The sequence below is a fragment of the Galeopterus variegatus genome, unplaced genomic scaffold, assembly GCF_000696425.1.
Source record: "Galeopterus variegatus unplaced genomic scaffold, G_variegatus-3.0.2 Scaffold1607, whole genome shotgun sequence".
Taxonomy (NCBI): domain Eukaryota; kingdom Metazoa; phylum Chordata; class Mammalia; order Dermoptera; family Cynocephalidae; genus Galeopterus; species Galeopterus variegatus.
Window position 1 is genome coordinate 330,317 of NW_007727718.1, and position 12,674 is coordinate 342,990.

A 12,674-nucleotide genomic window follows, 5' to 3' on the forward strand; every position below is an offset into this window, starting at 1 on the left:
CTCGCTCCAGACCCATCGCCATCTTCCAGTTTGTCAAGTCTTAATATCATTTTTATTTGGTTTCAGTATATAAGAAGAGTCTTGGAGATGACATTAGTTCTGAAACGTCTGGTGACTTCCGGAAAGCTCTGTTGACTTTGGCAGATGTAAGGTTTTATTTTTTATTTTTTACTCTCTAATAAGCTGCATACTCAGTAATAATTTTTAGGAAGTTTAAAAATAACCAAACTAAGACAATGCGATTGCAGTGTTCCTTACGAAATGATTTGTTCATTTCATATTTGCATTGCCACCGAGCAGTATAATGTTTAACCAAGATCATAAAAGCATACAAAATGATGTAACAACAAAAAAAAATCTTCTTTGGGTCAGTATATGATTAAAAGTGCTGTGATCAGTTTTCATAATACATTAGAAAATGTTATGATAAATCATCTGATGTAAAATAATTATTCACTTCCATTGTGTGTCTCTATTTTTAAGAATATGTGTATTTCCTTCTGGATTCTAAAGAATATATATTTCTTTTGTTAGGTTTTACATTAAGTAGGAAGCATGATACAGAAGAATTATTTTCAGAGATGGGTATTAAATTCAGAAACGGGTATCAGACTCAGAAATTTTTTTTAAAAAAGACTTGCTGCAACTTCATTCTTGCCATTTTGGAAGAGCTGCTAAACCATGACTCACCATGTGAACAAATGTGGCCATACCTTGCTTTCTCTTTTTAGAAGGCTCATGATTTTGATAGTAAAGGTGGTAAGTTCAAGGGTGAGATGTATTCACAGATGTGTATAAGAGAGGAAGTGATTTAAGCCATCTCTCACCAACTTCTTTCAGGTGATTTACACAGCTTCTAATGTGTGAGAAAATCCCATTAATGGTCTCAGCCTGACGTTAAAATAGCATTTCAACCTCACTCATTTATTAAAAGATAACGCCTCCCTTGTACTTGTCAAAGTGAGGCATTACGCCACAAAAAAACAATGTATTGTAATTATGGTTTCAGTTGTTTTAAATAGCGAAAACCTTACGGAGGACGACCCCACAAACCCAAATCATGACGCACTACTGCAAATATATGCTCTCAGAGGAATATATTCTAAGTGCACATCATTTGTGTGTGGACGTGAGCATACACACCCACAGGGCAGGGTTTTAGAATCAAAGAGAGCTGGAATCTCATGCTGCCTACTATCTGCTTGTATTTGGACAAGTTAAGCCTTAATGTATTACTGTTCACATCTGTAAAATTAAAATAGTAATAGTACCAATCTCTTAGGGTGTTGTGAAGATTGAGAGAATGTGACGTACTTTGCACATAGAAAGTGATCAATACATGGTGCTGACTGCTTTTTATTAAGACCAACAATAATCAGCATTTTTATTACTGGAGCAGAGTGCACAGTGAACAAGAAGGCAAACTAACAGCAGTAGAGTATCAGCAGCATAGAAGAGAAATCAGGCAGGCATCCAAGGACCTAATGGTTGAAAATAGGAACAAATCCATTTTTAAAATATTATAGCCAAGTGTTCATTAACCTGTAATTTTCAAAATAATTCAGGTAATCCTGTTTTCCCTTTCTATCTCCCATCTTTCCATAATGTGCTTAAGTATTTGTGCATTACCACACACAAACATTTAACCACAGAGCCCTCAATATTAGAGTCGGTAGGGGACTTTTGAGGTTTTTTGGTTTCTTTTTAATAGACTTTACTTTTTAGGGCAGTCTTAGATTTATAGAAAAATTGAGCAGAAGGTACTGAGAGCTCTCATATGCCCGTCTTCCCCCTTCAGTTTCCCCTATTATTAACATCTTGTATTAGTGTGGTATATTTATTATAGTTGATGAATGCATACTTATACATTATTATTAATTCAAGTCTATAGTTTGCATTAGGGTTCGCTCTCTTATGTCATTCAGTTCAATGGGTTTTGACAAATGTATAATGTCATATATCTACCACTACGATATCATACAGAATAATTTCACTGCTCTAAAAACCCTCTGTGCTCCACCTAGTCGTCCCTTCTCTCCCTCTAAACCCTGGCAATCACTGATCTTTTTACTGTCTCTATAGTTTTACCTTTTCTAGAATGTCACATAGTTGAAATCATATAGAGTTTGCAGCCTTTCGAGACTGGCATCTTTCACGTAGGTACATGCCTCTGTATCCTTCATGTCTTTTCATGGATGGATAGCTCACTTCTTTTTTTAGCACTGAATATATTCCATTGTGTGGAATATTTGTTGTGCCTGTTGAAGGGCACTTTGATTGCTTCCAAATTTCGGCAGTTATGAATAAAACCTCAATAAACATTCGTGTGCAAGTTTTTGTGCATACATAAGTTTTCAATTTTTGGGGGTAAAAACTAAGGAGCACAATTGCTGGATATGGTAAGGATATATTTAGAAACTGCCACACTATCTTCCAAAGTGGCTGTATCATTTTGCATCCTCACCAGCACTTGCTATTGTCAGTGTTTTGGATTTTGGACATTCTAATAAGTACATAGTAGTACCTCATTGTTGCTTTAATTTGTGATTCTCTACTGACAGATGATGTTGAACATCTTTTCATGTGCTTTCTTGCCATCAGTATATCTTCTTTGGTGAGCTGTCTGTTCACATCTTTTGCCCATTTTTTGATTGGGTTATTTGTTATCTTCTTATTGAGTTTTAAGAGTTCTTTATGGGGCCGGCCCGGTGGCGCACTGCTACAGTGCGCCGCTTGGGAGTGCGGCAGCGCTCCCGCCGAGGGTTCGGATCCCACATACAGAGCAGTTCCCTCTCACTGGCTAAGTGAAGGGCGGGCGCAGCCCTGAGGGTTGCGATCCTGTTGCCGGTCCCGGTACGGTATGGGCGTGACACTGAGGGTTGCGGTCCGTTGCCGGACACGAAAAAAGACAAAAAGGAAAAAAAAAAAAAAAAAGAGTTCTTTATATATTTTGGATACAAGTCCTTTATCAGATATGTTTTACAAATATTTTCTCCCAGTCTTTAGCTTGTCTTTTCATCCTCTTAAAACCTTTGAGTTTTCAGAGGAGGGAACTGAGGCCCCCAAATTGTGTGATTTGCTACAAATTTCATGATGAGTCAATGGCAGAGCCAGAGCTGGAGCCCAGAGTACCTCATTCCTCTGTGCTATATGGTCTCCACCACAGAAAACCCACTAAGATGTCCTGCTGAGTGTTAGAATCTTCTGTCTTTAAAGGATTGCCCTTGTTTTCATCATCCTTATCTAGGGCAGAAGAGATGAAAGTCTGAAAGTGGATGAGCATCTGGCCAAAAAGGATGCCCAGGTCAGTAACTGAGCAAAGAAAAATCTCCTTTAACTATTCTCCCCCTTAACTGCCTTTGCATTTCTATGAAAAGAGGGAAAGATGGCACTTACTAGGGCTGCTCTCTCCTTTCCTGTCTGGAGGAGAATCCTGAAGACTTGGAACCGGCCAGCCCCAGCTTTCTTCCTTCCCCAGTGGTGGTTATCAAGCTGGCTCTTGCCCCACTGCATTTCAGATGCCCAGTTTGCTGAAAGTGAGAGACTTAGGTAATAGATTACCTCACTGACCTCTAAAACAAAGCTGCCACTTTTCTCATTCCACTGCCTCAAAAAAGAGAGAAAGATTGTGTCTGTAATAACATCTAAGTCTTCCTCCCCTTGTCCATAGATTCTCTACAATGCTGGTGAGAACAGGTGGGGCACGGACGAAGATAAATTCACTGAGATCCTGTGCTTAAGGAGCTTCCCTCAACTGAAACTAAGTACGGACTCACATTACAACCCTTTTTGTTTTATGGTGTTTTTGCAAATGTTTTGAGGTTTAATATACAAAGTTCTGGAAAATGAAGTTAAAAATTGCAAAGTCTGTATCAATTTATATGTATAAAAATTTCAGGAAACAAAAGAGGATGCTGCATTCTAACTCAAGGCAGTAGTGATGCAGCTCTTTCATTTTTCCCTGAAGACTGAGTAGATCACCTACTGAGCAACAGGGAATGGGTGGGGAAGGAGAAGGCAGGGAGAGGAAAAGAGGCAGCCTGTCTGGGGAGGGAGCAGAAAGGGGGTTTCCTGTGGCATGGAGGAGCCTGACTGCACTGCTTCCACCCCACCTCTGCCTGGTTAGCCACTTTCCAGAAAAGCCAGGCATTGAGGTTAATCTGTGGATGTGTAGATACTGATTGACATTCGGCTCTTTCTGATATGAAGATAAATGGGGGAGTGGGTAGGACCTGCTGTTTTTGTCAGACCAACTGTTACATAGACCTGCTGAGCACCCACCCTCCATGGCTGAGCACCCAGCTGGGAACTCCATTTTCCGTGAACACCTTCTGATTGGGGCTTCCAGGTGATAGTTGAGAGAACAACCATACTGTGTGACTAAGCTTGTGCTGAGTTAATGAAAAAATGGGGAAACATAAGGATTTGACTGTGACGTTCAAATTCTGAAATTGTCCTTTCTTAATTTTGGCATTAAAATCACATTTATTGCATAACAATAATAGTATATTATAGTTGCTTTAGTAAGGTCTTTAAAACATAAAAATCAAACAACCTTAGATCTCTCCCCAAAATTTCTTTCTTAAAAATTTACTTGGAAAAAATTTACTTGGCTTATAAAATATGCCTGTATACTTGGTGACATATGTACAGGTTTTGCTTGAGGCAAATACTGATCAAGAAATTCAAATGCCTTCTGGAAGATGTAAAGTAGGCCATGCTGCCTTAGGGCATGATTTATTCAGCACAGAGAAATCTTCATAATTAAGATTTCTTTAGCAGATAAAACATATTTGATTACTGACCACGGAATTGTTTCCCAGGTGCTGCTATAAATTTAAAAATAGCCTACCTTGCTAGATAAATTATTTATCATTTAACATTTCAGGCTATTTTAAATGGTTATAGCCTGAGAGGAGGGGAGAGAGAGAGAAATCATGGAAGAAAATGGCTTAGGGAGTTCGGGTTTTATTGTAGATGATTTTCTTAAAACAAACAAAACAAAGCAAAACATAAAAACTTCCATGCTCAAATCTTGATAGTTTAAAGAAAGAGTTTTTGAATTTGCTACTTGATCTGCTGCATTTCAGAAGACAGGAATATATATTCAGGTGTAGTCATCTGGGATGCTTTAAATATTTTTGTGGTACTACTTTTTAGCATTTGATGAGTACAGGAATTTCAGCCAGAAGGACATTGAGGACAGCATAAAAGGAGAATTATCTGGACATTTTGAAGATTTACTGCTGGCCATAGGTAAGCCCTTGAGTACTAATGAACTGAGTTCTTTGCACTTGTTTTAACTCAATGTCAAGATAAGCTCCTTTCATGTAAGAATCCTGACTGATCCATCTTTATGCTCCCACAGCCTCAGCACAGTTCACAGTACACACAATATGCTCAACAAATATTGTTAAATAGATGCATGAAGAAGTTATTTTTTTTTAGGTCTTACTTTGCCTTTTAAATTTGCATTTGGCTTGTCACCATGTTTAGATCGTAGACTTCTTGGTCCCACAGCCTCAGCACAGTTCACAGTACACACAATATGCTCAACAAATATTGTTAAATAGATGCATGAAGAAGTTATTTTTTTTTAGATCTTACTTTGCCTTTTAAATTTGCATTTGGCTTGTCACCATGTTTAGATCGTAGACTTCTTGAGAGCTGAAATATTACTTTTCCACTGGCTTTTTTATTGAGCCTGTTGAAAACTGAGACCTAAGCCAATCTGGTAATTCACCATATTTGGTTATTTCTAAAAGATATCAGTGGCCTCCCAAAGTTGAGCTGAGTTTAGAGCTATAAGTCTCCTCCACCTTGGTCAAGTGAGCAGGGGGTAGGTATATCAAAAAGAAAGTAAGTTTCCGGCTGAATCCATTCCCATACAGACACATGCATTTAGCAGTCAAAAAATACAGTTATACAAGCTGATCTGTATTCTCAGTGAGATCTCAGCAGTCTGTCCTAGGCACTAGGAGACCATCTTGCAAGAAAGGTGAATTCAAAGGGATGAGACACTATCAGAGACAGGATTCTCGACCCTTCTAGTCAAGAGTCAGGCAACAAAATCTGTTAAGGGACTGTACACACACAGGATTGCTCAGAATTCTAAGCCACTCCAATCTAGGGTGGCCATTGGGATTAGTACAGGCTTCTTTTCCATTAATGCCAGGGTAGGGATACCTGTACTCCATACATCTTGACATTTCACCAATGAAAAGTCATTTCTAACATCCATTATGATAATTAATAGCACCTCTGGTGAGATAAAGATACTGATGCTTAAGAGTAACCTCTGAAGTGGAGCTTCTGATTCATCATTCAAATGTTAATGAATTAGGGTACCTCAAATTTCATTTTTAAATAAACAGTTACCTGGCACTTACCATGTGCTCAGCACTGTGCTAACCTCTTTACAAATATGAACTCATTTAAACCTTATAACAATCTTATGAGTTAGGCATTGTTATTACCCCATTGGTGGAGATGGTAAACCTAAGGCCCAAAGAGTTAAGTTACTTCCCTGGGTTTTCTAGGGAGTATGTGGTAGAGCTGGGATTCTGCCTCAGACAGTTGGCCTCTGTAGTCTGTGATGTTAACTAACTACTCTGATGCACTCCATTGTAGACATACACTGAAATATAGTCTATGCTAAAGTATTTTAAAGTAAATTATGGAAAATAATACCAGGAACAAGGCACCCTTTAAATTCCAGGCCCCATTCTAAAATAGGGCTCTTTATCCAAATTGCTGGCTCAAAAAAAAAAAAAAAAGAAAAAGAATACTGTTGATTCTGATTCAGTTGCTAAAAGATAGGCCAAGAAAGGAGAAATGCTTCTTTTTCAATTTAAAAAAAAAACGGAGCTGAGATCTATCTCTATAATTAGTTCTGAGAATGTTCCAGTGGCAACAATAAAGCCAGTGAATTTTTTCCCATTGCATATTTTTCAATTTTTACATTAATTTCCTGCTTTTTACTTTCCCTGCTCTTGCTGCTATAATATTTGCAGAACTTCATTGAGATGTACAAACTTTCAGTCATTGACCAAAGTAGCATTCTTGGAAATATACATTGAATTGTGCATTAAATTTTGGGCTATAATACACTTTTTAGAATTTTTCTAATTTTTATTTTAACATTTACTTGTACATATTTGTGGGGTACAGTGTCTTTCAATACATGCATGTACTGCACCATGATTCATTTTGTACATTGTTTTATCAAGTAAAAAAGGACTTTATAATTCAACTAATTTAAAGGTCAAAATATGTCACACTCTTATTTTCTATTTCAGTCTCTACCATTGGAATAGAACACTTTTTTTAAAGCATCTTCATTGAGATATAACTCACATACTATCAAATTCACCCATTCGAAGTGTGCAGTTCAGTGTTTTTAATATATTCAGAGTTTTGCAGCCATCACCGCAAGTGATGTTTATGACATCACTTTCATCAGCCCCCAAAGAAAGCCTGTACCCACATAGGCAGTCATTCCCCCATAGTTCCTCACCCCCAACCCCTGGCAACCATTAATTTACTTTCTGTCTCCATAGATTTGCCCATTCTGGATATTTCATATACAAGAAATCTAATACAATATGTCAACACATAATTTTTAACATGAAAAACTATCTGAGCTGTGTCATCTTAGAATTGCATATTAGGAACATACTAGTTGTCATATAAAAACAAATTCCGACTTAGATAAAGAGAGTCTTTATTCAAAAAGACTACTGCAATAGGGAGAACACTTTGATGTCAGAAATGCTCAAGAGTCTCAGAGTTGAGGAGAAAAGTATTTCCTTCTACAGGGAGGGGTAAGCAGACCTTAGCAGAAACTTCTAAGGAGAAGTTGAACAAGCAGGGGGCATGATCATCAGGGTTTGACATGAAATGTGTCTCACTGTGGTTTCTCAGGATAGTTGATAAGGGGGCATGATAAAATGTCCTACATTTTAGTGTTTGCTCAGGCTTGGGAGCAAGCCAGAGCTCAGGGACTGTGGGGAAGAGAGAGACCCAACTAAAGTTTGGTCAAGACAACACAAGGGGTCTGAAATGGGTGATAGTGAATTCTTGGTTACAGTAATTAACTCTGATGGATTTCCTGAGTTGCAGGGATTTCTCCAAGTTTCCCTACCTGTGGTACTGTGTGCTAAAGCGAGCTTCCTTACCACTAAAACATACTGCCAGCTTCCCAAATTTTCAGACACGAAGAACAAACCTGGTAGTTAAGAACGTAAAGCAGATAGAAAGTTAAAGGGGGAGAAAGGATTATGACAAGAAAGTGGGGGGGGTGTGATTGTCAATCTTACTAAGGTAAAAGTGAGCATAATGATTTTTAATAAAAATATTAAGGTTTGCCTAATGTGAGTTTGAGAAAATTTAGGCAGTACCAATTTGAATGGTTGGTTTTTTGTCAGCCAGCTTCATATCTAACAGTTTTAATGGTTTGTCCCAGATTCCATGTTTAGGTTTTCTAATACATTTCTCCTTCTATTTCCCTTAAATTGCTTATACAAACCAAAAGTCTTTTAGCTTTCCTTAAGAGAGGCTGTAAGCCACTATGAGAAAGTCACTTATTCTTGTTCTGAGATCCAAAATTCATTATAAAATCCACTCACTTTTAGTCGAATTTCTACCTGCAGATCAGAAATAAGATTATAAAAATAATTGTGATGCAGTAAATAGGTTTGTTCCCTGCAGACTTTTCTATTCCTGACAATTTTCACTTTACTTAAAGAATAATTAATTTACTCACTTTTTTCTATTTTATTTCTGCTTTTCCTATTATATCAAAATAAAGAATCGAAAGATTGTGGTATTTTTTAGATCACTGAATTTAAACTATAGGCACTAATTCTAATGTAATTACTTTAACCAGTCTATAGACTCTAACCCAATCATTTAAAAGAAAATCTTTCCATTGGAAAAATTGGTTTTAAATAGATCTCCTGCTCCCCTTCTTACCTAATGAGTTACTTTGAGCAATATCTCTGCAATCATTAGGCCCAAGTTATTCATCAGTAGCCAAAGATGTTACAACTGAGTGATGGTACACCCTAGGGAGTTATCAGTATAAGCATGGGTGTTCGGTGTGTCTGGGAGCTAGAGATGAGTCAGACACTGTGGGAGTTTCTTTGGCAGGTACTTTTGTTTTCCCCATGGCTAAAATAATTACCATGCTAAAGTTCCGTACAAATATGAATTATAAGGCTTTGAAATTCAGGTTAGGCAGCCTTTCATTCTAAATAAAGGCCTGTAGTGAGGAGGGGGTAATGTGCTGTGACAGTCCAAAAAGTCTTTTGTAAAAAAACATACTACTATAGATTAATCCGATTTCTACTAAATGAAGCTGAACATTACTTTGTTTTTTGTAACAGTTTATTGCACGAGGAACACGCCTGCCTTTTTAGCTAAAAGACTACATCAGGCTTTGAAGGTTGGTTTGAAAATTTCATGTGCATTCTTAAAATCCCTCAAGGAGTATGTATAAATATTGCTTAATATTGATGGAATGTCATATTTCTTTTGCACTTTAATGAGTTCTCTTTTGTAGCTAATTTGTGTACTAATTTGTCTCATAGGTAAATAGTGAGTATTCTAATCAATACAGAGATAGCTACAGTGAAGTGATGACTAAATGATTTCGCCCACTTCACAGGAAGCTAGGCAATAGAACTTGTTTTAGAACCCAAACTTTACGCTTGACCGGTTAGATCCAGTGGCCTCTCAAGATGCCTTACTTAAAACAGACCAAGCTGAGTTAGCAAACTTTACATGACATTGTAACCCTGTGTGTTCTTATCTGTCTTTGCTGCTGCATGGTGAGCTCTAAGAGTATATATTTTCAGCCGACGACAGGGCCTTGCCCATGGAAGATGCTTACCTCCATGTCTTTACTGGGCATTTCCTGTGGTCCCGCATGTACCTTCTCAGTTATATCCTAAGGGATCCCATCATTTCCCTCACCTCAGCCCCCAGCCACAAGTCTGCTCCCCCTCCTGTGTTTCATCATCTCAGTGGATAGCCCCAACAGGAACTGGCCTTACCCAGCTCTTGACATTGTACCATTCCTCCTCAGCCTTGTTCACTGTGCCTCAGCCACCTCAGCCCTCTTTCTACTTCCTGACCATGCCAAATCTATTCTTACATCAAAATCTTTGTATATGTTGCCCTCTCTGCCTCGAATGTTCCTCCTCCAGATCTGTCACTGGCTGGCTCCTTTGTGTCTTTCAGGTCTTGGTTCAAATGTCTCCTGCCTAGAGCAGCCTCCCTGGACTGCACTAGACCAGTCAGCTCCCTTTCAGTCACTCTCCATTCCATTTCACTACTTTCTTTTCTTCATAGTGCATATCACTATGTACTTAAACAATTGGTTAATTTACTTTCCTGTCTGTGTCCATCTACTAGAACATAAGCTCCATGAGGACAGAGGTACAGTCTGTGTTGTTCACCACCGTGAGCACAGTACATGGAACAATGCCTGGCATATAGTAGATCTCAATAAGCATTTGTTGGATGAATAAACAAATGAATAGAGGCAACATCCACCTAAATGCTCAACTAGAAATTTTATACTCTCCCTCTCCTTCATTATCCTCAAACGATACATCATTACATTTTGTCAATCCACCTACATAAGCATCTCTCAAATCTTCCTATTTTCTCTGTCCCTACTGCCATTTTTCTAGTTCAGGCCATCATCATCTCTTTCCTTTATTATTGCAGTCGCCTCTGGATGGGTCCTAAAGTCTCTAATCTTATTCCCTTATCTTCATCCTCTTTGCACCCTGCAGCTGTTCCTCATATTGCAGTTAAAGTAATCTCCTGAAACCACAAATCCAATCTGATCTCAATATTCTCATGTTTAAAATATTGCAATAGTTCTCCACACTTGGGATAAAGTCAGAATTTCATTTCACAGTTAACAAGGTCTGGCCTTTCCAGACACATCTCTTGCCATCCCTCCTCATTATTTATGTATCTTTGCCTGTGGCATTCTTTCTTGCACGAAACCTTCACACATGCTATTTCTTCTACTGGAACATTCTCTCCACTCTATATAAACCCACTCCTTCTTCTCCTGGTTGATTATTTAGGTTTCAGCTTAAATGTTACTTCCCAGGTAGACCTTTCTTCATCCTTAGGCCCCCTAATATATGTTCCCATGGTGCTCAGTATTCTCAATATGTCAGACTACTTGCCATGGCCTGCTTTCTTGCCTGTATCCTTTACAAAATTGGAAGCTTAACAAGGGTATCATCGCTGTTTTTCAGAATTTAGCATGGTGCTGGCACAAATATTTCTTGAGTAAATGAATGAAGTTTGATGGAAAACAAATAAAGAAGCATCATCATAGTTGAATATTTTGTACACCATTATCTATTCTTGTAAATATAGATCTGTATGTTGTACTGTGAGCACCTACATTTCTTGACAGGGTGCTGGAACTGATGAGTTTACTCTGAACCGAATAATGGTTTCCAGATCAGAAATTGACCTGTTGGATATTCGAGCCGAGTTCAAGAAGAATTACGGCTATTCCCTATATTCAGCAATTAAAGTAAGTCTCCTCTTAAAAATAGCAAAGCATACTTTGCCCTTCTCTATGCATCCGCTTTCCCTTATGTTCCTTAAAATATGAATATATATGACTTAGATTTCTTTCTCCTTGTCAATGTATAAATGTGTTTTCTGAGTTTAAAATAGTAACAGCAAAATGTCCCTAAAGGTAGTAACGATTTTTCAACTCTAATTTTTATTCTTTTGTGAATTCCATATGCAAGTCATTTACCTATTTTTTCATGTTGCAGTATTTTTATTTATTTCAGTGTTTATGACAATGTAAGGAAAGAAAAATACATATTTTAAATTGCCCCTTTTTTACACAAAAGAGAGCAGCTTGGTTCTGCAGTTTGGAGTTTTCATTTCAGTGTATAGGAAGCTTTCTCATTCTTTTTAACAGTTGTGTATATCATTCCATTGTTTGTATATTTGTACCCGCCACATCAACAGAGGTTTCCAGTTTCTTGCTATTACAAACAGCGCTGGACTATGCATACACACTTCCTCATAAGGTACAAGTTATCTGAGGAATAAATTCTCAGAAGCGGGAGTGCTGAGACATGCAAGTGCATTTTTAATTTTGGTAAATATTACCAATTGACCACCATTTTGCACTTCCATGAGGAATGTATGAGTTCTTGTTTCTGCATAGTCTTGCAAAGGGTGTTATCAGACTATGAAAACCACAAACTTTTGGGTTTTTGTAATCTGATACATGAGAAATTATATCTCAGTATAATAATAATATACATTTTTCTTAGTGTGAGTGAGGCTGAACATATTTTCATGTTTTAAATGACATTTACATTCCTTTTACTGTGATGTGTCTTTTTATGTTCTTTGCCTATATTCTTTGGGTTTTTGTTCTTTTTGGTCAATTTCTAAAACCTTTTTCACATAACGTAGATTAATCTTTTATCTAGTTGTAAATATATTTTCGTTTGTTATTTGTCCTTTGACTTGGCTGAAGGTATTTTTTCCAAGCAGAAGTTTTACATCTTATTTATTTGAATTTATCAATCTTTTCTTTTATAGTTTCCTAATTTTTAAAAATATTTGGTCCCTTTGTTGTGAGGCCCCCTCCCACAAGAAATGCACTTACA

At 37.6% G+C, this 12,674-nt stretch overlaps 1 protein-coding gene across 1 annotated transcript in view; it reads left to right on the forward strand.

Moving 5' to 3' along the window:
• The window catches only part of ANXA3 (annexin A3), a 70,413-nt gene that overhangs the window by 50,813 nt on the left and 6,926 nt on the right, over positions 1-12,674 (forward strand). The window contains exons 8-13 of the mRNA XM_008577936.1: positions 67-146; positions 3,248-3,304; positions 3,671-3,764; positions 5,161-5,256; positions 9,387-9,445; positions 11,447-11,569. Of these exons, the coding sequence (XP_008576158.1) occupies positions 67-146; positions 3,248-3,304; positions 3,671-3,764; positions 5,161-5,256; positions 9,387-9,445; positions 11,447-11,569 (509 nt within the window). The remainder of the gene's footprint in view (positions 1-66; positions 147-3,247; positions 3,305-3,670; positions 3,765-5,160; positions 5,257-9,386; positions 9,446-11,446; positions 11,570-12,674) is intronic.